The sequence below is a fragment of the Scyliorhinus torazame genome, chromosome 13 (genome assembly GCF_047496885.1).
Source record: "Scyliorhinus torazame isolate Kashiwa2021f chromosome 13, sScyTor2.1, whole genome shotgun sequence".
Classification (NCBI taxonomy): domain Eukaryota; kingdom Metazoa; phylum Chordata; class Chondrichthyes; order Carcharhiniformes; family Scyliorhinidae; genus Scyliorhinus; species Scyliorhinus torazame.
Window position 1 is genome coordinate 67,755,847 of NC_092719.1, and position 25,776 is coordinate 67,781,622.

The 25,776-nt window shown below is 47.5% G+C and overlaps 1 protein-coding gene across 1 annotated transcript in view; it reads left to right on the plus strand.

Annotated features, from left to right (window-relative positions):
• Positions 1-2,172: 2,172 nt before the first annotated feature.
• The window catches only part of strap (serine/threonine kinase receptor associated protein), a 30,715-nt gene continuing 7,111 nt past the window's right edge, over positions 2,173-25,776 (plus strand). The window contains exons 1-7 of the mRNA XM_072471721.1: positions 2,173-2,264; positions 2,411-2,580; positions 13,215-13,350; positions 14,726-14,807; positions 14,896-14,968; positions 17,957-18,056; positions 18,569-18,706. Coding sequence (XP_072327822.1) covers positions 2,469-2,580; positions 13,215-13,350; positions 14,726-14,807; positions 14,896-14,968; positions 17,957-18,056; positions 18,569-18,706 — 641 coding nt within the window. The 5' untranslated portion in view covers positions 2,173-2,264; positions 2,411-2,468. The remainder of the gene's footprint in view (positions 2,265-2,410; positions 2,581-13,214; positions 13,351-14,725; positions 14,808-14,895; positions 14,969-17,956; positions 18,057-18,568; positions 18,707-25,776) is intronic.

A 25,776-nucleotide genomic window follows, 5' to 3' on the forward strand; every position in this document is an offset into this window, starting at 1 on the left:
CAAGGTGGGCATCGACCTGTTCCACGCGCTGGGTAGAGACTATGTCCTGATCGTAGACTACTTTTCGAATTACCCAGAGGTGATACGGTTGCACGACATCACCTCGCCTGCTGTCATTCGTGCATGTAAAGAAACCTTTGCTCGACACGGCATCCCACTCACGGTTATGTCGGACAATGGCCCCTGCTTCGCCAGCCAGGAATGGTCCAACTTTGCCAGGCGGTATAATTTTGCCCATGTGACATCCAGTTCTCTGTACCCCCATTCCAACGGCAAAGCGGAGAAGGGATTACATATCGTCAAACGGTCCTATGCAAGGCTGCCGATGCTGGGTCCGATTTCTACCTTGCCTTGCTGGCCTATCGCTCCGCCCCACTGTCTACTGGCCTGACGCCAGCCCAGTTACTCATGGGTCATACCCTGAGGACGACGGTGCCGTCCATCCATGTCCCAGACCTCGACCATGTTCCGGTCCTTCGCCGGATGCAGATGTCTCGTGCACGGCACAAGGCGGCTCATGACTCCCGTGCAGCTGATCTCCCTGTTCTGGCTCCAGATGACAACATCCGCGTCCATCTTCTGGATGGGGGCTGGTCTGCAACCGCTGTTGTCCTTCGGCAGATGGCCCCCCCGCTCGTTCCTGGTTTGTCTACCGGATGGCTCTATTCTCCTGCTGACCCTGCCACGGACTATGCAGAGCTCCCTGTCACTCTGTATCCCCCTGACTCTGACGCAGTCCAGCCCGCTCCTGAACCGGCGGCTCCCGACTGACCCTTGAGGCGGTCAACCAGAATTTGTCGCCCACCTCAGACTTGATTTATGAACTTTGCGGACTTAGAAACTCTCTGAATTGTTTTGTTGCTTTGTTTGATCGTTTCCCTGGTTTGTATATAATGTTGATCTCGTTATTCTTGTTGCATACTGCTTCTCTGCACCAGGCACCTTCCCATGTAAATAGTTTAGTTCTCATGTACGTAGTCCGGTAAATATGTCCTCGCACCCCACACGTAGTTAGGAACATTCTCACCATACATTATTTATTGCCACACACATACATTCTTTTATAAAAGGGGGGATGTCATAATATACACCAGTATATCATGGTGCAGATACACACACACTGATGGACACACAGCAAGACCAATCAACACACACAACACCGCAGCCAATCACCAGTTAGAGCACACTCACTATAAAGACAGGGGTCATCAGAGTTCCCGCTCATTCGGGATGCAGCCTCCTACAAGGACAGAGCTTACAGCACAGATCCTCACCATGTGCTGAGTGCATAGACTGGTTCGGACAGGCATAGGTCTTTAGTTTAATCTAACATTGTGTTAACCCACAGTGAAAGTATGTTCAACAGTTTCTAACTTAATAAAATAGTGTTGCACTATTTTAAGTGTTGGTGGCCTGTATGTGTTCCGTGGACCCAGAGCACCCAACACATCAGGTCCTTGCTTTGGTCGGCTCTTATGCTCGGTTTAAAGAGCCGCAGCAGGGTGGTCCTCTGCCCCTACCTGGGAAGCTCATACTCCACGAGCCCCATGGGGCGATTGATAATGGTTTCCTCGTGCCCTGTGGGGGTTATGACATGGTGGAAGGAGTGGAAGTTTCAGGTGGTGGATGGGGTGTCAGTCAAGCAGACTGCATTGGCGCAGGTGATATCAAACTTCAACAGCAATTCCCTTCCTTGACCTACATCACATGGACTGCATCTGTTCAAGAAGGCGGCTCAACACCAACTCAAGAGCAGTTAGGGATGAGCACAAAATGCTGGCCTTCCTCGTGACACTCATATCCCACGAAAAAAATCAAATAAGTTGCTGGAAGAAAATTACTTAAAGCCAGAATCTTGGGAGATTAATCAAAAACTCCAGGACAATTCTGGTGGCTGGCAGCTTTTAAGCTTAAAAGTGTAAATTGTATAAAAACTTTGCATTTGTATAACATAATTTATTGTCTATTTTACAACCATAAGAGTGGGGGAATCTTAAAACCGCCACTTTAAATGACAGCATCTTTCTCAGTACTTTCACTGGAGTAGGGTAAATTTTGTCTTTGGAATGGAGCTGGAACCCACACCGCAACTCACTGGATTCTGCTCCGAAAAGGGGGGGGCGGGGGGGAAGATTTTAAGAATGGAGTACTGTCAACGGAAGTGCGCATGTGCGGGGGCGGCGGCGCCTGGTCCCCAGGCCGCCTAGCGTCATTTCCGCGTCGGCTCGCGCGTGGTGAGGCACCGGCGGGGGAGAGGACTGAGGGTGAGCGAGACCGGCCGGGACCGGGGAGAGACCGAGGGAGGGCGAGAGAGACCGGCCGGCACCGGAGGTGTGGGGGACCGGGGCAGGGGAGGGGATAGTTGGGAAGCTGCCTCCGGCCTCTCACCGCCTCTCTTGTTTGTGTCCAGGTTGCCGAGGAGCGGAGCCGCGCTGCCGGGGGGGGCCGCTCCGCCGAGGCCCGGGGGGATGGCGATGAGACAAACTCCGCTGACCTGCAGCGGCCACACCAGGCCAGTGGTCGACTTGGCTTTCAGCGGCATCACGCCTTACGGCTACTTCTTGATCAGCGCGTGTAAAGGTGAGGTCGGGCCCGGTGGCGGGCCTGGGGTGGGGGGGGTTTCGAAGCCTCTCCCTTAGGCCTGTGACTGGCAGCAGCAGCTTCTCTGTATTGTGTTGACTTGTTCGATCTTTCAGGCACCGTCTCGTGTTAAATTGCTGCCTGGTCACTGACCTCGCTGGGACTTAACCAAATGTTAAAAGGTGTATTTTCAACACATGGACACTTTTAAAATTTCCCGCACCCTCAGTTTGTACTTTTGAATGGCAGTAGTTAAGATGCTGCATGTGCTGATACTTAGACCTTGTTTATGCTGTCAGCAGATATCCGAATGAGGTGCATTTATAAATAGAAATGTCACGAAACGGATTTGAGTGCTCTGGTCGGAGGACTTCAATATCCATCAAGAGTGATTCGGGTAGTACCATTACCGAGCTGGCTAAGTCCTGAAGGGCATCACTCGGCTAGTGGCAAGTAATGAGAACCAACGAGAAAAAGACCTATGTGAGCTTGCCTCAAGCCTGAGGTGAATTTGGCCATCTTTGTATTGATTGGTATGACCGTGATGGTCCTGAAATATGAACATCGAAATTAGAAGCAGGAGTCGGACACTGGACTCATTGAACCTGCTCCACTGTTCAATAAGATCATGGCTGCGCTGATTGTGACTCAACTCCCCCTTCCCATCTATCCCAAATAATCTTTCACCCCTTGCTTTACAAGAATCTGTCTAGCTCTGCCTTAAAAATATTGAAAAACTTTGTTACCATTACCTTTTAAGGAAGAGAGTTCCAAAGACTTGGCCCTCTCCAAAAACGTTTCATCTCGTGTCTTAAATTGGCAATCCTGTATTTTTAAACAGTGACCGAGTTCATCCTTTACAAATCCTTGTGCAGAGAAAGTCCTCTGGCTACAGTAGGGTAGTTCACGTTGTAGCTCTGCGACTGCGTTAAATGAAAGAGATTGCGATCCAGCAACTCAAAAGTACGCATCCATGAAATGTTGGTACCACTATTTGTAGATCATATTCCACCATAATATTTAGCTTCATCAGCTGGCTTGTCCCTTACTCTGTCATTACAATCAAGCCTGGCTCAATGAAGAGTGTAGGGGGCCATGCCAGGAGCAGCAACAGGTATACCTAAAAATTAGGTGCTGGTCTGTGGAAGCTAGGACATGAGATTACATCCATGCTGAATCGCAGAAACGTGATAGAGCGAAGCAGCTCCACAACCAACTTTTCAAATCGAAGCTAGTTGTGAATGGTGGAGGCTAATTAAACAGCAAACTTGAGAGGGAGGTTTCATGAATCTTGCTATCATCAATAATGCTGGAGATCAGTATGACGATATATAACCCAAGACTGAAATGTTTGCCACCACCTGCAGCCAGAATTACCAAGTGGATGGTCCATAGTAGCCGCCTTCTGAAGTACCTAACATCATGGATGCCAGTCAAATTTGATTCACTCGATGGATATCAAGAAATAGCTGAGTGTGATGCAAAGGCTATGGGCACCAGCAATATACTGGCAATAGTGCTGAAGACTAGTGCTCCAGAACTTGCAGTACCCCTAGTCCGGTTGTTCCAGTACAACTGCAACACTTGCAGCTTTCCACATGACCATGGAAAGCTGCCTAAGGATGTCCTGTTCACACAAAGGAAGACAAATCTAATCTGACCAAATACAGCCCTCTGCAAAGTCCTGACCTGGAAATATATCATTCTTTCTTCAGTGTTGTGGAGCCAAATTCTTGGAACTTGTTAACAGCAATCTAGATATACCAAAGCACATGGACTGCAATGGTTCAAGGTGGTGGCTCATCACCATCTCAAGGGCAATTGGGAATGAACAGTAGATGTCAATGAGACCCACATTCCATGAACAAATAGGGGAGAAAACGTATACTTGTGCATCAAACATCATCATGAAAAAAAGGCTGATTATGTTGACTCTTTCCTATTGAATTGTCTTAAAACTTTCTTCGTTGTTCGCTTTGTAAAGTTTTTAAATCGTGGTGGACAACTTGGGTGAAATGCCAGTTAAAAATGATTTGGGCAATGCCTCTTCAAGTGAGTGAATCAACCTGTGGAGTATCAACTGGATTCAGAGGCTGAATTAAATTTGAAACTTTTTCCTCATTTGGAATTTCAGTTTGGGTTGTCGAACTACGATCTGCTTAAAATCCTGGAGTTGATGGGTTATATGAGCAACATTAGGCCATTCAGCTCCTGGTGAGCGGGTTCTTTCATTCAAACATGACTATCGTATCTCCACAATAGGCTCCACATCATGTCCTTGGCTTATAAAAATATTTCTATCGCATAAATAACTGAACGGGCGCTGCTGCCTTTTGTGGAGAGTTCAACACTTCTAGCGCTCATTGTTTTCTTACTTTGGTTTTGAATGCCCTGACTCTCATTTAAGTCTTTTAAAAAAATATATATATATTTATTCAAATTTTTCAACAACCCCCCCACCCCCCCCCCACAAACAAGAAGAAAAAAAACAAGACACAACAAACAGAAATTATACATTTGATTTCCCCATATACAATAACCCCCCCCGTATAACATTTAAAAACACAAATAGGGGGGAAAAAAACCACCTTCACCCAAATGCCCCCGCCCCCTGCTCTTGGGCTGCTGCTGACCTCCTAACGCTCCACGAGATAGTCTGGGAACGGTTGCCACCGCCTGGGGAACCCTTGCACAGACCCTTGCAAGGCTTGATGAACCCTGCCATGTCATTGATCCAAGCTTTCACACTAGGGGGCTTCGCATCTTTCCATAGTAGCAAAATCCTCCGCCGGGCTACCAGGGACGCAAAGGCCAGAATACCGGCCTCTTTCGCGTCCTGCACTCCCGCCTCGTCCGATACCCCAAATAATGCTAATCCCCAGTTCGGCTTGACCCGAGCGTTCACCACCTTGGACATCGTCCTCGCAAAACCCCTCTAAAACCTATCCACCCGACCAGAACATATGGACGTGATTTGCCAGGCTCCCCGAGCACCTCCCACATCTGTCCTCCACCCCAAAGAACCTACTCAACCTCGCCCCTGTCATATGCGCTCTGTGAGTAACTTTGAACTGTTTTAGGCTGAGCCTGGCGCAAGAGGAGGAAGAACTAACCCTACTCAGGGCATCAGCCCACAGACCCTCATCTATCTCCTCCCCAAGCTTCTCCTCCCACTTGCCCTTTAACTCCTCCACCGAGGCCGCCTCCTCTTCCTTCAGCTCCTGGTAAATCGCCGAAAACTTGCCTTCTCCAACCCATACACCCAAAATTACCCTGTCCCGAATCCCACATGCCGGAAGCAGCGGGAATTCCCTCACCTGCCACCTCACAAACGCCCTCACTTGCATGTACCTGAAAGCATTTCCCGAGGGTAGCCCAAACTTCTCCTCCAGCGCCCATAGGCTCGCAAACGTCCCATCGATGAACAGGTCCCCCATTCTTCTAATCCCTGCCCGATGCCAGCTCCAAAACCCACCATCTATCCTTCCCGGGACGAACCAATGGTTCTCCCGAATTGGGGACCAAACCGAGGCTCCCACCTCGCCCCTGTGTCGCCTCCACTGCCCCAGATCTTCAGCGTCGCTGCCAACACCGGACTCGTGGTGTACTTTGTCGGCGAGAGCGGCAGCGGTGCCGTCACCAGCGCCCTCAGGCTCGTGCCCACACAGGACGCCATCTCTAGCCTCTTCCATGCCGCCCCCTCTCCCTCCATTACCCACTTACGGATCATCGCCACATTGGCTGCCCAATGATAGCCACACATTCAGCAGCTCCAGCGCCCCCTGTCCCTGCTACGCTCCAGAAACACACTCTTCACCCTCGGGGTCTTATTCGCACACACAAATCCCATGATGCTGCTGCTTACCCGTTTGAAAAAGGCCTTGGGGGTCAAAATGGGAAGGCACTGGAACACAAAGAGAAACCTCGGGAGGACCGTCATTTTGACCGACTGCACCCTACCCGCTAGTGCGAGTGGCAGCATATCCCATCTTTTAAAATCCTCCATCTGCTCCACCAACCGCGTCAAATTGAGCTTGTGCAGGGCCCCCCAACTCCTAGCTACCTGGATCCCTAGGTACCGAAAGCTCCTTTCTGCCCTCTTCAGCGGTAGCTCATCGATCCCCCTTTAGTGGTCCCCTGAATACACCATAAAGAGCTCGCTCTTCCCTACGTTGAGTTTATACCCCGAAAAGTCCCCAAACTCCCTAAGGATCTGCATGACCTCTGCCATCCCCTCCACTAGATCCGCAATATACTACAACAGGTCATCGGCATACAACGACCCCCCCCCCCCCCCCCCCCCCCCCGGGCCTCATCGCCATACAACGACCCCCCCCCCCCCCCTCCTGCAAAAGTCAGTGTTCCATGCAATGTATGGCATTAAGAATGTTAAAATCCCAAATCTGTGGATTGAGGTACAAGTATAAGTTATCAGTGGGGTTTTGCTCTCTTGTCTGAGAATTATTGCTTCAAGTTGAATGGATTGTCTTGATCATTGCTGCCTGAGTATTTTGAGAATGGCTGTTACTTTCAGAGTCAGTATCCATGTTTGTGGAATTGATCATTTTCATCTTGACTGTTTTCCTCCCTCAGTCCATTCACCACGTGGCTTTTCTTTTGGTCATCCTCCATTTCAACCCACCATGTTCTCACTTCTGAGTTCAAGACTGCTATCTTTCCTTAAATCTCTTTCCATGTAGATCATCTCTGATCTCTTGTATTCTCTCCCCCCACACCCACTCCATCCCCACCCACTTCCTTCTGTGTGCACCCCTGGGAGACGTACTCTTGTCTAATCATTTCAAATTGCATTTCTAAATTCAAAACTATCACCCGCTGGCCCTCCATTTACCAAGACATTTCTGCTACCATGATCTGTGCAACCCCACCCTCCTCTCTACGTTTGATATACTCACCTTTAAAACCACTACACACTCCTCCTGTGCCCCCCCCCCCCCCCCCCCCCCCCGGCGCAAGCCCCTCATTTCCCCAGTAAGGCTGTTGCGTCCACTCCTCGAAATCCAGAGGGCATAGACTTGAATGAGTATGGTGGACAACTGGGTTAGCCCGATCTAGCTGGACCAAGCAAAGCATTCAGACCCTGCTCTCATTTGTGAAAATGTGCATTATTCCAGGCCCTTTCTGAAATGTAATAATCATTTATATCTTTTCTCTATTCCTTTGTTTTAAAGATGTATTTTATTACAACCTTATAAGAAAAGTTACAACGCAAACAATTCGGGAAACAAACTTCCCAACAAACAATTGTACAGTTTGTACAAATGTTTCCACTTTTTCACCCCCCCCCCCCCCCCTTCCCACTCCCCCACGACCCTTCAATTCATCCAAACCGTGATTTTCGCACAACGCGGTTAACACTGATATCCCCTCTATCCTAAAGTGCCCCCTCAACTGGTTCCAAATATTCACTGTGGACTGCACCACCGGGCTGCCTGAGTATCCGCTTGGCGCCATTGGCAATGCTGCCGTCATCATTTTCCTTAAGCTGGACCCCCTACAGGATTCCTCCTCCATCCTAACCCATTCTATCCCCTCTCCTTCCCACCACCAACTCACTGTCTCCACATTTGCTGCCCAATAGTAATCTAAAAGGTTCGGCAACGCCAATCCTCCCTCCTGCTTCGACCTCTGTAACAGTGTCCTCTTAACCCATGGAACATTCCCAGCCAATACAAAGTCTGAAATAATTGTCCATTTTCCGAAAGAAGGCCTTTGGTATAAGAACATAAGAACTAGGAGCAGGAGTAGGCCATCTGGCCCCTCGAGCCTGCTCCGCCATTCAATGAGATCATGGCTGATCTTTTGTGGACTCAGCTCCACTTTCCGGCCCGAACACCATAACCCTTAATCCCTTTATTCTTCAAAAAACTATCTATCTTTATCTTAAAAACATTTAATGAAGGAGCCTCTACTGCTTCACTGGGCAAGGAATTCCATAGATTCACAACCCTTTGGGTGAAGAAGTTCCTCCAAAACTCAGTCCTAAATCTACTTCCCCTTATTTTGAGGCTATGCCCCCTAGTTCTGCTTTCACCCGCCAGTGGAAACAACCTGCCCGCATCTATCCTATCTATTCCCTTCATAATCTTATATGTTTCTATAAGATCCCCCCTCGTCCTTCTAAATTCCAACGAGTACAGTCCCAGTCTACTCAACCTCTCTTCGTAATCCAACCCCTTCAGCTCTGGGATTAACCTAGTGAATCTCCTCTGCACACCCTCCAGTGCCAGTACGTCCTTTCTCAAGTAAGGAGACCAAAACTGAACACAATACTCCAGGTGTGGCCTCACTAACACCTTATACAATTGCAGCATAACCTCCCTAGTCTTAAACTCCATCCCTCTAGCAATGAAGGACAAAATTCCATTTGCCTTCTTAATCACCTGTTGCACCTGAAAACCAACTTTCTGCGACTCATGCACTAGCACACCCAGATCTCTCTGCACAGCAGCATGTTTTAATTTTTTATCATTTAAATAATAATCCCTTTTGCCGTTATTCTTACCAAAATGGATAACCTCACATTTGTCAACATATGATAAAAATCGGTCGTGTCTGGAAACTGAACAGGAACCTCGGCCGAATATTCATCTTCACCACTTGGACCCTCCCTGAGTCAAGTGCATCATGTCCCACTATTTGAGATCCTCCGTAGCCTCCACCAGTTTTATTAAATTCCATTTGTGAAGCATCGCCCATTCCTTCGCTACCTGAATCTCCAGGTATCTGAACCTATCTCTAGCCACCTTAAACACCCCCCCCCCCCCCCCCCAAATTGGCTCGCCAACCCAACTTATTCATTGGGAACACTTCGATTTTCCCTACATTTAACTTCTATACCGAGGACATGCCAAACTTCCCCAACAGGCCCATGATTCTCTTTATGTTCTCCAGCGGGTTCGAAACATAACAATAGTAGGTCGTCAGCTTAGAGCGACACCCGATGCTCCCTCCGTTCCCTTGTAATCCCTTGCCATTCTGCCGACTCCTAAGAGTCATTGCCAAAGCTATAGCCAGTGCAAACAGCAGCGACGAGAGTGGGCACCCCTGCCTTGTTCCCCTGTGTAATTTGAAGTTCCGTGAACCCATGTAATTGGTCCGCACACTTGCCCTCGGTGCCACATACAGCAGGCGTGCCAATGCCACAAACTTCGGCCCAAACCTACCCAGGACCTCAAACAGGTATTGTTGCTCCACCCAGTCAAATGTTTTCTCTGCAACCATGGACACCATTACCTCCAGTACCTGAGCTCCTGACGGGGTTATAATCACATTTAACAGCCTCTTTATATTGCTCGAAAGCTGCCTGCCCTTTACAGAGCCTGTTTGGTCCTCTGCAACCACCCCCGAGACACAACTTTCCATCCTTCCCGCCATCAACTTAGCCAGCACTTTCATATCTGTATTTAACAGCGATGTGGGCCAATAAGACCCACATTTCAACGGTCCTTCCCCCTTTTCGGAATTAACGTGATCGTTGCATGCGTCATAGTCTCCGGCAGCTCCCCCTTCTGCAAAGTATCATTAAGCACCCCCAGGAGATGTGGCAGCTGGTCTGTCGCGAACTCCTCCGCCGGATAGCCATCGGGTCCTGGAGCCTTCCCCGACATCATACCCCTTATACTGTCCAACACCTTCCCCAGCCCCAGAGGCTCCTTTAGCACCTGCCTCTTCTCTTCCTCCAGCTGTGGAAACTCCAAATCATCTAAGAACCGTCCCATGTCTCGCTCTTCACCACCCAGGTGCGTCCTGTACAGCTCCTTATGATAATATCTAAACGCCTGATTTATTTTCCCTGACTCCGACACCACATCCCCTGCCCCAGTCTGTATCTTTAGTATGCGCTAACATCCGACTCGCCTTCTCCCTGCATTTGTACTGCATCCCCCCATGCCCCACGCAGCTGTCCTATCGCCCTTCTCGTAGTCAACCTACCAAATTGCTCCTGTAATTGTTTATTCCAATCGCTCCCTGGTGGGCACCCTCGAGTACTCCCTATCTAAAAACCTGACCCACCCACCCTTTCCTTAGCCTAACCTGTTCCTTCACGCGGAGGTGCGTCTCCTGCAGAAGCGACCCCCCCCACCAGCTATCTCTCTCAGCTTTCTCCCCCACCTCATTTCCGTTCACCGGCATTACTTGCCAGCGTGGCAGCTGTTGCCCAAAGGTTTCTCCCACAGATCCCCCAGCCCTCACCTCTCTGCTCAGTGAAGAAGGCTCCCCACTGACCTTACCCTCTCCCACCCAAACAAAGACTCATCTTGAGTCATGGGTCACCTTCCCCAAGAGCAAACAAACAGGAAAAAAAAACAGCCTCTCGCAGCGGGGAGAGGGACGGGACAGGACCGGGGGGGGTGGTGGGGCACACACACACCACGACGACAGCCGACTCCATATAAACTTTTCACACCTGCTACCCTTTGTCAACCCAACAGGAAATAAAAAACAAGAAAAAATCCTTCCATAAGGAAGAGACCCACCCCCCCACACACACTCTACCCATTGTCCCAATTATTTCAAAGTGGCAGCACCTCAGTCTCCCAAAATTGTTCAGTTCTTCCCCAGTTTATGCTCCTTTATAAAGTCTTCTGCTTCTGGGGGGGTCTCAAAACAGTATTCCTGGCCTTTATACGTCACCCATAGTTTCGCTGGGAAGAGCACCCCAAACCTGATGCGCCGCCGATATAGCACCGCCGTGGCTTTGTTGAACCCTGCATGGCGGTTCGCCAGCTCGGCTCCAATGTCCTGGTATATTCGGACCTTGTTTCCCCCCCCCCCCCCCCCCAAACCCCCCATTCACAGTTCTGTTTCTCCCTGGCCCACTGCAAAATCTTCTCTTTCTCCACGAACTTATGGAGCTCACGATCACCGCCCGCGGGGGTTCCCCCGTTCTCGGCTTCTGCCTCAGAGACCTGTGTGCTCTGTTCACTTCAGGGGCCTTATCCAGCACTTCCTTGGCCACCAGCCCTGCTAGCATCCTTGAAACGTACCTTGTGGCACTCGCACCTTCCACTCCTTCAGGCAGTCCCACTATCCCTAGATTATACCTTCTCGAACTATTTTCCTGCTCCTCCACCTTCGCTCTCAACGTCTTGCAAAGGTCTCCTAAGAGTCCCACCTCTGCCCCCAGTGCCACCACCCGATCGCTGTGGTCCGACATCACCCTCAATCTCAGACCTGCGCCTCCAAACATTTCTCCACCCTCTCCATCAAGCCCTTCAGGGGTGCCACAGCCCCTGCAATGGCTGTCGAGCGATCCTCGTGCATCTCTTTCCTCTACTGGCGGAACTCCTCCTTGATGAACGCCATCATCTGTTCAATCTGGGGCTTTCCAACTTGCACAAGCCCTTCCCCCTCAGCCATCTTTCTACTGGCTGCTGCACCACAGGTCCTGACATCTCCTTAGCCAGGTCTTTCATCTTCTGCTAGGTTTGATAACCAGTGGACAGACCACTCCCGGAGGAACTTCTCCGACCTTCAACTACACTTTTCTGTCAAAGTTGCACCCAATTTTTGGTAAAAAGAGCTCTCTTTTTTTTTTTTTATGCCTTTAAGCAGGAGCTGCCCTGTGTGCGACCACTCACACCATGGCCACCACCGGAAGTCATCTTTTCTCTTCCTAACCATCAACTTTAAACAACTTTCCCCTGTCCCCTCTACCCTCACTGCCAAAAACAAGGGTGAAGAGCTCAGGGACTTTGACAGCAAAGCTGAGACCATCTAATCGGTTGCCTTTGCCATTTTCCTTCCTTCCCCAAGCCCACCAAACCAAACTTCTCGAAGGTTGTCACCCTGCCAGAGCCCTGAACTCCAGTTGTACTCTGGCTGTCTCATTTTGTCCCTGAGATCTGTCTCCTTTGACCCTAATCCCACCAAAGTACCCAACTTCTCTATCTACCCCTTCCCTGTCTCCGGTGAGCTGAAATATTAGCTGTACCTCTCATTAGGTACAGGACCCCCATTCTTTCAATTTACTGTCACCTGTTTTATTCTAGTAAGCTAGCTGGTGAAAGATAGGACTGGAACCAAGCTAGCTGGTGAAAGATAGGACTGGAACCAATCTTTACAATTGCTGCAGCACTCGTTCGGCCTCTTGCATATCCCTGTTTTTAATTGTTCCATTAATTGCTGTTCCTCCATCTGGCCATGACCCGAGTTCTGAAATTCCTTTTTAAGCCTCTCCACTTCACTTTTTTTTTCTATAATGCCCGTTAAAGCCTACCTCTTAGCGTAATATCCCCTTGATGTGGCTCAGTTTCAACTGTTGCTTATTGCTCCCATGAAATGCCTTGAGATATTTAAAAAAAATTAGAGTACCCAATTCATTTTTTCCAATTAAGGGGCAATTTAGTATGTTCAACTCGCCTACCTTGCACATCTTTGGGTTGTGGGGGCCAAACCCACGCAAACACGGCGAGAATGTGCAAACTCCACACGGACAGTGACCCAGAGCCAGGATCAAACCTGGGACCTCGACGCCGTGAGACTGCAGTGCTACCACTGCGCCACCGTGCTGCCCTGCCTTGAGATATTCTGCAGTGGTAATGGCAATATATAAATGCAAATTGTTTAATTTCTGTAATTACAATTCATTTCATTTGATATCCATTCAGATGGCAAGCCTATGATGCGCCAGGGTGACACAGGAGACTGGATTGGGACGTTTCTGGGTCACAAAGGTGCTGTCTGGGGAGCCACATTAAATAAAGAGGCCAATAAGGCAGCAACCGCAGCAGCAGATTTTTCAGCGTGAGTATTTCTCACTTTTATACAGAGATGGCGTGAATAGCTGTCACTTAAAAACAATTAATGATCTTATCGAAGAATATATTGCATGATGAAATCAAGGTGGGTTGTGGATGTGGCTTTATATAAATAAACTGCACTGAAGAGGAAAGTTAAACAAAATGGCAAAATTAATTTTTTTGTATAATATTTTTTTTAAATTTAGGTCCTATCTTGTCGTGCAAGTGGCATTCTGTGAGCCATGAGGCTGCTTACTGCAGACATTTGTCATGCCAACTACCTCATTGCTTTGTCCTGTTTGTATCTTGAGCCTGTGGTAGAGATGTTCATGAATCATAGAATTTACAGTGCAGATGGAGGCCATTCAGCCCATCTAGTCTACACTGGCCTTTGAAAGAGCACCTACCCAAGCCCACACCTCCATCCTATCCCCGTAACCGAGCAACCCCACCTAACTTTTGGACACGACGTGGCAAATTTACGTGACCAATCCACCTAACCTGCACACCTTTGGACTGGGAGTAAACCCAAGCAGACACAGGGAGAACGTGCAGACTCCGCATAGACAGTGACCCAACCCGGGTCCCTGACGCTGTGAAGCAACAGTACTATTGTGCTGCACCGTTTGTAAAGCTATTCCCTCGAGCTGGCAATTCTAAATTAAAACACCAAGATCTGTTCGTATTAGCAATTGGAGTGACACAAATTGACGGACACATATATGTAAACTTGAAATGTCACTTTGAAGTCTTCATGTTTCATGTGCCCCAGAAATTTTCACACCATCACGAGAGGTTCCTGATAACTTAGCTGCTTTCAATGGCTTTGTAGGCTGGTGAAATGTAGAAGTAGCAGCCAAGGCTCGGATTAAAGTTGGGTTTAAGAACAAAGAAAAGTACAGCACAAGAACAGGCCCTTTGGCCCTCCAAGCCTGTGCCGACCATGCTGCCTGACTAAACTACAATCTTCTACATTTCCTGGGTCCGTATCCCTCTATTCCCATCCTATTCATGTATTTGTCAAGATGCCCCTTAAATGTCACTATCGTCCCTGCTTCCACCACCTCCGGCAGCGAGTTCCAGGCACCCACTACGCTCTGTGTATAAAAAAAAAAGAAAAAAAAACTTGCCTCGTACAGCTACTCTGAACCTTGCCCCTCACACCTTAAACCTATGCCACCTGGTAATTGACCCCTCTACACTGGGGAAAAGCCTCTGACTATCCTCTGTCTATGCCCCTCATAATTTTGTAGATCTCTATCAGGTCGCCCCCCAACCTCTGTCATTCCAGTTGATATTCAGAGAATTTGTGTTTTAGCAGTCTTATATTTATTTTCACATGACTGAGTTTCACCTGAATTTGTTTTTTTTTTCCTCAGCAAGGTGTGGGATGCTGTGACAGGTGATGAACTGACCGCTTTAGCCCACAAGCATATTGTCAAAAGTGTGGACTTTACCCAGGTAAAATCTATTTCTAAATTCAGTAAGTATGTATTTCTATCCATAATTTTTGGAACCTTTTAAACTTGGATGATTTTTTTTTCTTCAGGATAGCATCAACTTGCTGACTGGTGGACAAGATAAAATATTGCGTATTTATGATTTGAACAAACCTGAATCAGGTGAGGCATGATTGTTATCGAAAAAAATTTTTGTGGGTAGTATATAAGGGCTTTTATTCCAACAACCACATTACGATGTTGATGAAGAAAGACTGCAGAAATGTATAACAAGCAGAATTGCACGGGGTGTTACCAGATTTCAAATGTGATGAGCTAACCTTTTTTCAGTGAAACAAACACTTGTTTGCCAAGAATTTACAATTTTTGTTGCATTTGAAGCAACAATACATGTTAATTTTGTTGATTATAGAATAATTTTAAATGATTGTTTTTATGTTGTAGTATTGCTGGTTAGAACTTATTCTTGTCTGGACAGTTGCTTGTGAGTTGGGTTTGTAAATTTGTTCACCTGGATTAATTATAGAAAGAAAAATAAAGACTTGTATTCATATAACCATGGCTCCTGCAGTCAATGAAATGCTTCTGAAGTGATGTAGAAAACATGGTAGCCAGTTTACACGTGGTAACATCCCACCAACAGCAATGTCATAATCAGTTTTAAAAAAATTTGTTCATCCCTAATTGCCTTTGGGAAAGCAGTGGTGTACTGCCTTCTTGAACTTCTGCAGTCTGTAATCTTCCTATGCTAATATCTTACTTCCCCGTGTGCCGTGAACTTTTATTTTGTGTACTAACCTTTGTGGCACCCTGTCAGATGCCTTTTGGAAATCCAAGTGCACCATATCAACAGGTTCCCTTTTATCCATATTGCTTGTTACTTCTTTGAATAACTCATGAATTAACACTATTTCCCTTTCATGAAAGGTTGATGTTGCCTGATTGCATTAAAGATTTTCCAAGTGTCCTGCTATAGCCTCCATAATAATAGGTTATAGCATTTTCCCTATGACAGATATTAAGCTAACTAACCTGGGGTTTCTTGCTTTCTATCTCCCTCCTTTCTTAAATAGAAAAATTACACTTGCCATTTTACAATCGGATGGGACCTTTCCAAAAGCTAGGGAATTTAGAAAATTAAAACCAATGCAGCTACTACCTCAGGAGCCACTAGAATGAAGTCCAGCAACTGGTTGTTTGAATACTTTTCTCATTACTCTTTCCCTGGTGATTGTAATTGTTTTAAGTTTCTCCCCTCCCTTTCACCTCTTGACACACACTTATTTCTAGATTCTTAATGTCAGTCGCCACTCAAAGTACAAGAGAATTCTGCATTTTTTGTTTAGTCCTTTGTATCCTTTGCAGTGAAAACAGATGCAAAATATCTGTTCAATTTATCTGCCATTTCCTTAATTCCCCAGGCACACTAGAGGACCAATGTTCAGTTTACTTTTTTCCATTTAAATCCTGCAAAAACTCTTGCTAGCTTTCACGCATACTTTAATTTCTTCCTCATTTCTTAGCCACTCTTTGCTGATTTTTATGTTTTGTCCAGTTTTCTACCTAATCTTTGTGGAATTGTATTAACTTGAAAGAATAATTAGCCACGGATTGTCGGTCCTTATAGTCTTTCACTGGAGTGTCTCTTTCACTGGAATGTATTTTTGCTGAGTATTATGAAATATCTCTATAAAGGTCTGCCACTGTACCTCTACTGACTACTGACTTATCCTGTAACCATTTCCCAGTTAATTTTAACCAGCTGTATTCGATGCCTTGGAATTTCCCTTATTTAAGTATGAAACACTATTTTTAGACAAGTCCCTCTCTCCTTTGAACTGAAAGTGAAATTCAATCGTGTTGTGATCACTGCTACCTATGAGGTAATTAAACCTCATTGCACATTACCGGATCTGGAATAGCCTGCTTTCTGGTTGGCTCCAGCATGTGCTACTTTGAAAATTGGCCTGAAAGCACTCTTTATGAACTAATCCTCCAGGCTACTGTTGCCAATCTGATTCGCCCAATCTATATCTAGATTAAAATCACCCATAGTTAAGTCCGCATTATTTCTTTCTGTGTACTCCATCCTACATTGTGGTTACTGTTCACGGGTGACCTCAAAGCTATTACCACAAGTGATTTCCTGCATTGACTATTTTTTGGCCTCCCCAAACTGATTCCACATCTTAACCTTGGTTCTAAAGATCATCTCCCTCTATTGTACTAATGTCATCCTTAATTAACAAAGCTACCCGTCCATCTTTTCCAGGCTTCCTTTCTTTTTGAAATGTCCTGCATCCTTGAATATTCAGCTTTTGTCATTTGCAGCCATGTCTCTGCAATGGCTATCAGATCATAGATGTTTATCTCTCTTTTTAGCTATCACATGGGAGGGCAGATAGAGCCTCGGTATGACATCTCGGACATACAGCACTGCCAATTTGACAGATCAGCTAATGTAACATTTTTTCAAAAATCCAAATTGGTCCTTTTTGTAATCTTGGAGAACGGACTAAACAAAAAATGCAGAATTCTCTTGTACTTTTGAGTGGCTGACTAGACATTAAGAATCGAGAAAAACAAGCACAAACGGTATTTGAAACTAAGGCCATTGAAGAAAAGCAAGTGTCACAGCAAAAACATAAAGCTTGAAGGGGTGGCATAGTGCTGCCTCACAGTGCCAGGGACCCGGGTTCAATTCTGGCCTTGGGTGACTGGAGTTTGCACTTTGTCCCCCGGTCTGTGTGGGTTTCCTCTGGGCAGTCTGGTTTCCTCCGACAGTCCAAAGATGTGCAAGTTAGGTGGGTTGGCCATGCTAAATTGCCCCTTAATACACAAAGATGTGTAGGTTAGGTGGGGTGATGGAGATAGGGTGTGCGAGTGGGCCATAGGTAGGGTGCCTATTCATTGGGTCTGTGCAGGCTCGATGGGCTAAAGGGCCTTCTAACCTACTGTAGGGATTCTATGGTTCCAAAACAAACTTAAAGGTGAACTGCGTGGAAGAGAGTGAAACTGAAAAATCCAAGCATAAGTATAAGTCATTGGGTTGTATGCCTTCGGGTGTCAGATTTGTAACCAGTTTGTCATTCTTGCAATGAGAAATGTTCACTTGGCTGCATGTAAACCCTGATGTTCTTTCTCTGTCAGAGCCTCTGGAGATCAGTGGCCATAGTTCTGGTATTAAGAAAGCCCTGTGGTGTAATGGGGACAGGCAGATCATTTCGGCAGCTGATGACAAGACTGTAAGGTAAGCATTTTTTGTTGTGAAATACACGTTCAAAATTAATATTAAAAAATGGATATTTGAGTAAACTCTGATCTTTTTAAGATGAGGACTGGGTTTCTGAGCTTGACTGTGGCTAGAGAGGTGGGTAAATCCCCAAATTCAGGTGACGTTAATTGAACTTCCTGACCTTCTGAGTGTTTCCGACGTTTTCTGTTTCCACTTCGGACTTCTTGCATCCACTCTATTTTTCTTTCGAGTTAGCTAATTTCTGATGGTCTCCTCTGCCACCTCTCAACATTATCCACTCCCTGAGCACTGCCGGCTTTCTCCGGCTGCTTGACAAGGTTATGTCTGGAGACTTGGCCAAAATCTCCGACACCTGATTCCAAGCTCATTTTGGAAGAAGGCTCTGATTGAGCTTAAACTTAAAGATGGTATGGATGAATGAGGAGAGTTTTCCTCAACCTATTGTGACTATGTGAAGGCTCTTTATTGAAAGCATATTTTAATATTTTATGTTTTTATTTGTACAGGCTCTGGGACAGGTCTAGCATGACTGAAGTGCAAACCATTCATGTTGGATCATCTGTCAGCAGTGTAGAGTACATACCTGATGGGGAAATATTGGTTTTGACTTATGGAAAAACGGTTGCTTTTCACAATGCACTAAGGCAAGTTGAAAGATTTAACTTAACTTGTCTTTGACTTTGTTTAACACATATGCTGTCTTTCTTGGTACTTGGTATATGATTCTGCAATTGGTAAATCCTCAATTCATGAAATAAAATCAAGTTTTAGAAATGTACTGCTGCAGCTGCAAAATGGGATCAATGAAAATGTTTAATTATAAGAAACCCCCAAGCTTTCAGTGGAAATGTTTTTTGTATTTATATTGCACCTATCAAAATTGAAAATGTCCCCTAAATGTTTTGACGCATAAGATAAATTGGTCATTGGACCAAAGGGGACAAAGTAGAAGGCCTGACCAGAAAATATGGAAGAAGGAGGGCCTTCAAATCAGAAGAGAAGTTGGAGGGTTTTGGGAAGAAAATTCCAGAGGATGGGTGGCTGTGTTTTGTCTACCATTGATGAGCAAAGATGGGGTGCACAAAGATGAAAATTTGGTGATGGGGTTGGAGGGAGAAGTAGTGGTGTAGGACTGGAGGAAATTGGAGAAGGTGAGACAAAGGCCATGGGAGATTTCAACAGATAACGGTGTGAATTTTAAATTTACAAAGGGTGAATAACCCGGTCTGCCGGTGACAAAGGCACGACTGTGGGTTTCAGCAGCAAATTAACTCTGGGAAGGACGGAGGTGTGCATGTTATGGGTTGGAATTGGAATTTAGGTAGTTATGAAGGGCAGATTGAAGTTGGGGAATTCAGCTTGGAGTGAAACAAAATGCTGCAACAGTCTGGTTTGACTGAAGAAGGAAAGGGTTGGGAGTAAAGAGTTGATGACTATATGGAATTTGTGTTTGAGGGGTTGGGGTGGCGGGGGAGAGGTGTGGGGGAACAACATATTACTTGGAGGAAAAATATATTACTTGGAGGAAATTGTAACTCATGCAAGCCAAGATGTCAAATAGGCAGCCTAATAGCAGAGAAAGTTTAGAGGGATGTGTGTAGATGTGGGAGCGAATTCCATATCTGTAGTTGTCAAGATGCAAAAGAGCAGGGCCAAAGATGGGTCTTTGGGGGTGACTCTTAACAGTGGGAAGAAAACCCATGGCCAGTGATGCTGCAGCTACAGAGTTGATGTGGTTGTGTAATTCTGAAGCTTCTGGCACACAACACTTAGGTTAAAAAGAAGTAAGAGGGCAGGTGGATTAAAAAGTGATCATAAGCTTCAGTTTTAAATACCTAAAGCTTATTAGGTGTTGCAGACTGAGCATGGTGAGAAGTTTTGAAATGTTAGGCAGTATGAACGAGGACAATCTCATGTTTGAGCCATAGCCAGCACTAAGTAATTGAACGTGTTAGGAGTCGGCCTATCAGCTCCGAGAGCCTGCTTTCACGTTACAGTAAGATCATGACTGATCTGATTCTGGCCCCAAATTCAAATTCCAACTCTTCTCCCCCCCCCCCCCCCACCACCACCCCCCCCCAAAATAACCGTTGACTTGTTAGTCAAGAATTTTAACTGCCACTGTCTAAAAAATATTCATTGACCCAGCCCCCATCGCTGTCTGGGGAAGAGAGTTCCAAAGATTCACAATCCTCCGAGAAAAGATTTCTTCCCAGTCTCCATCTTGAATGGGTGACCACTTATTCTTAAACTTATGTCCCCTAGTTCCAGTCTCTCCCACAAGGGAAAACATGCTTTCCGCATCCACTCGGTTAAGTTCCTTCAGGATCTCCCGTATGTTTCAATATGATGTTGCCTTTCATTCTTCAGAACTCCAAAGAATACAGGCCCAGCCTGTCCAACCTTTCCTTGTAAGATAACCCCCATCTTAAGTATCAGTGAAGTGAACCTTCTCTGAACTGCTTCCAAAGCATTTAAGCCTTCTTAAATGAGTAGATCAAACCTGTGCTCTATATGTGATCTCACCAAAACTGTGTACAACAGTAGCAAAATATCCCTCCTTTTATATTCCACTCCACTTGCAATAAGTGACTTCATTCCATTTGCCTTCCGAATTGCTTGCTCTACCTGCATATTAACTCTTTCTGATTCATGTATCAGGGCACCCAAATCTCTCCTTATGTGCCACCGAGTTTTACAATATCTCTCTTGGAAATAATATACTGTTTTTGTTCCTGCTGTAGTGGGCCCATTCACATTTTCCCACATTATCTTCCACCTGCCAAATTTTTCCCACGCACCTAACCTATCTATGTTCCTTTGCAGACTTCTTATGTCATTTTTCACTACTTACTTTCCCACCTACCTTTATTTAGCAACCATATATTTGGTCCCTTCATCCAAGTCATTGAGATAAATTATAAATGGTTGAGGCTACAGCACAGACCCTGTGGCACTCCAGTAATAGATTCCAGGAATTTCCCGGTGACTGTTAAGCTACTTGGCCGATAGTTGCCTGCTTTGTCCGAGGTCGCAGGTTCGATCCCGGCTCTGGGTCACTGTCCATGCGGAGTTTGTGCATTCTCCTTGTGTCTGTGTGGATTTCGCCCCCACATCCCAAAGATGTGTGGGCTAGGTGGATTGGCCACACTAAATTGCCCCTCAATTGAAAAAAATGAATTGGGTACTCTAAAAAAAATTTTTTTTAAAACAATCCCATCCTCCCACCAACCCCTGAAACAGCCCCCAATGTTTTAAATACAAGCTCAAAGAAAAGGAATCAGGAATCCACCTATACATAGTCATCAACAACATAGCCCCCACTAATGTTCAATGTCATCCAATTCTTGAAAGTGCATAATAAACAAAGTTCATGAATTGTAGAACCCTTCCATCCTTCCCCTCAACTCAAACTTCACCACCATGAGTGTTTTAAAAACTCCCAACAGACTCCCCCGGCAGGGCACAGGGTGGAGAGACTGACCTCCACCGCAACAGGATCCGCCTAGGTGCAATCAGCGAGGCGAAGGCTAAAACATCTGCCTCCGCAACCACTTCCAACCCCGGCTGATCCGATACCCTGAATATGGCCTCCAGAGGACCCGATTCAAGTCTCACATGTACCATCTTTGAAATTATCCTGAAAACCTCCCTCCAATACCCTTCCAGCTTTGGTCAGGACCAAAACAAATGAACGTGGTTTGCGCCCCCCGCCACCGCAACGCTCACAAACGTTCTACCCCCTCAAAGAGTCGGCTCATCCTCGCCTTTGTGAGGTGCGCCCTATACACCACCTTCAGTTGTATCAGCCGCAACCTCGCACACAGTTGAGGCATTCACCCTACGGAGCACCTCACACCACAACCTCTCCTCCATACCCTCTCCCAACTCCTCCCACTTTGCCTTAATCCCCTCCAGTGGTGCCTTCTCTTCCAGAATCGCCCCATAAATCGCCGACACCACCCCCTTGTTCATTCCCCCTGTCGGCAGCATCTCCAAAAGTGTGGAGGCCGGTGCAACCGGAAAGTTCTGTATCCCCTTCGTGAAATCCCAGACCTGCATATACCTCAACATTTTCCCCTGCCCCAACCCATATTTCGCCTCCAGCGCCTCAATCCTGCAAACTTGCCCCCCAGAAACAAATCCTTTAGTGCCCTAACTCCCTTCTCCTCCCATCTCTGAAAATTCCCATTCCACCTCCCTGGCTCAAATCTGTGATTGCCCCGGATCGGCATTTCCCTTGACCCCGTCCCCAGCCTAAAGTGCTGGCGCAACTGCCTCTAGATTTTCTTTTTTAAAATTTTTATAAATGTTTGAAAAAATTTTTTTTTTTTTTTATTCGCCTCCTTTTTCACGTTTTCTCCCACATTTACACCCATCAACAATAAACAATAATCAACAAGAAATGTCAATCCCCATAATAACAACGATCCCATCCGCCCACGAAACCTCAACCCGCATATTTACATAAACAAATGACAAAAAGGAATCAGGAATTACCCGGAGTCACCCTTAATCTACACGGTTCCCCCCCCCCCCCCCCCCCCCCCCCCCCCCCCCAACCAACGCCATCCAGCCTCTAAGAGAGTATCGTACATGATACCCCAAAGTTGTACACCCCCCCCCCCCCCCCCCAAAGTCTCCAGCTCCTCTCGTCCACTGCCTCTTGTAAAACTTCCTCCTCCCAACCTCGGTTCCCTCCCCCCAACTTTCCACCCCGGTTAGACCGCTCCGACCATGTTCTGTCAGGCTCCGATGGCCGCAGCCCCTCCCCCCACCTCCCATTCACTGGCCGGCTTAAACCGGCCAGCGTGGAGGCCCCCGCCCGGGTCCCTTTCCCCCTTGCCCAGTCCTAGGAAAGCCCAAAGATCCCCTTTTAGCACGCAAACCCCGCATATCCACCTACACCCCAAAGAGCCCTCCTTTCGAGTGAAAGCCCTGTCCCTTCCCTTGTCCAAATATATGCAACATTGGCTCCTTTAGCCTCTACAAGGGCGCGCAGTGATACAAAAAACAGAAGAAAATACAGTCATGAGGTTACATCAGCACATGACCATTCCTCAATTTGTCAGTTCTGCCACAGTCCTTCTGCCTTCGCAAACTCCTCCGCTGCTTCCGCCGTTCCAAAATAAAAGTCCCTGAGCTTGTAAGTCACCCTCAGCTTCGCTGGATATACAATGCCGCACTGCACCGTGCCAATGTACAGTGCCCTCTTCACCCGGTTGAAGACAGCCCACCTTCTCGCCAGCTCCACCGTAAAGTCCTGGTATACACGTATACCAGCTCCAGCCCACTGCACCACCCGCTTCTGCTTGGCCCAGCTCAGGACCTTCTCCTTCACACTGTACCTACGGAAGTAGAGAGTCACTGCCCTTGGCGGCTCACTTGCCTTTGGTACAGGCCTCCATGACCGATGAGCCCGATCCAGTTCATATCGGGAGGGATCCTCCCCCTCCCCCAGTAGTTTTGCCAGCATCGCGGCAAAATACTCAAGTCGGCTTTGGTCCTTCAACTCCTTCGAGCAGCCCCACGACCCTCAAATTCTGTCGCCTGGATCTGTTTTCCAGATCTTCCATTTTTCCTCGCAGATTCTTGTTCGTGCCCATCACCTTCCGCATCTCCTTCCCCATCGAGGCAAGTTGATCACCGTGCTGCAATAACGTTTCCTCCACTTCCTTCAGCGCCTCCCCTTGCTCTCGCACCTCCGCCACTGCGCTCGCCACCGCCGTCTTCACCGGGGAAACCGCCTCCTCCACCAGCACATTCAAAACCTCCCTCATCTCCTTCCTCACCATCTCCATACATTTCTCAATCTGCGCCAACTGCTTTTGGAATTCCGCAGCCATCACCTTAGTTAGTTCTTCAGCCGTAAGCACTGCGGCCTCCCCTGGTGCTCCAGCCTCCATTTTCTTTGTTGACCCCGCTGTGACCTTTCCCCTCTCCAATGGACTTTCAGCCGCTTTTTTCCCGGCCGTTTATTTGGTGTTTTTCGACATCCTTCTCCTTGCGCTATCTCCCGACTTTTACTGCTGTCGCTGGCCCTAGGACGGGCGTTACTCCCCGAAAATGCTGTTCCCGAACGGGAGCCTTCCAATGTGCGGCTGCCTTCCGCCCGCCGTCCCCGGAAGTCTATAAATATGTTTTTATTGAGAATTTTTCAACAATGTTTTCCACCTTACAAACAACCCCCCCCCCCCCTAACAAAGAAAAGAAAGAGAACTCGCGTGGCAAGACATGAACATGGCAAGTCAATAAGATACAGAACTTTGTACATTGGATTCTTCCCGTACATGTCAGTTTCCGGATCATTCATGTGTTTTCTTGCTCACATGCCCCCCAGACCCACGACCTATGTCCCCCCCCCCCCCCCGCCGGGGTTGCTGTTGCTGTTGTCTGACCATCATCTAATGCTCAGCGAGATGATCTAGGAACGGTTGCCACCGCCTGTAGAACCCCTGCGCAGACCCTCTCAAGGCAAACTTTATCCTTTCCAACTTGATAAACCCAGCCATATCATTTATCCAGGCTTCCATGCTGGGGGGGCTTCGATCCTTCCACATTAGCAAGATCCTTCGCCGGGTTACTATGGACGCAAAGGCCAGAATGCCGGCCTCTTTCGCCTCCTGCACTCCCGGCTCGTCCACTACTCCAAATAGTGCTAGCCCCCAGCTTGGCTTGACCCAGACTTTCACCACCTTAGATATTGTTCCCGCCACTCTCCTCCAGAACCCCTCCAGTGCCGGGCATGACCAAAACATATGGACATGGTTCGCCGGACTTCCTGAGCACCTCCCACATCTGTCTTCCACCCCAAAGAACCTACTCGGCCTCGTCCCCGTCATATGCGCTCTATGAACCACCTTAAATTGTATCAGGCTAAGCCTGGCACACGAGGAAGAGGAATTAACCCTACTTAGGGCATCAGCCCCTAGCCCCTCCTCAATCTCCTCCCCCAACTCCTCCTCCCATTTACCCTTCAACCCCTCTACCAAAGCCTCCCTCTCTTTCATCTCCTGGTATATCGCTGACACCTTTCCCTCTCCGACCTATACGCCCGAAAACACCCTATCTTGAATCCCCTGTGCCGGGAGTAGCGGAAATTCCCTTACCTGCCGCCTCACAAACGCCCTCACTTGCATGTACCTGAAAGTGTTTCCTGGGGGTAGCCCAAACTTCTCCTCCAGCGCCCCTAAGCTCGCAAACGTCCCGTCAATGAACAGATCCCCCATTCTTCTAATCCCTGCCCGATGCCAGCTCTGAAACCCCCCGTCCATCCTTCCTGGGATAAACCGATGGTTGTCTCTGATTGGGGACCACACCGAGGCTCCCGTCGCACCCCTGTGCCGTCTCCACTGCCCCCAGATCTTTAGCGTTGCCGCCACCACCGGGCTCGTGGTGAAACTTGTCGGCGAGAGCGGCAGCGGTGCCGTCACCAGCGCCCACAGGCTCGTTCCCTTGCAGGACGCCATCTCCAACCTCTTCCACGCCGCACCCTCTCCCTCCATCACCCACTTACGGATCATTGCCACGTTGGCTGCCCAATAGTAACCAGCCAAATTCGGCAACGCTACGCTATCTCTGCTACGCTCCAGGAACCCCCTCCTTACCCGCGGGGTCTTGCTCGCCCACACAAATCCCATAATGCTCCTGCTTACTCTCTTAAAGAAGGCCTTAGTAATCACAATTGGGAGGCATTGGAATACAAAAAGAAATC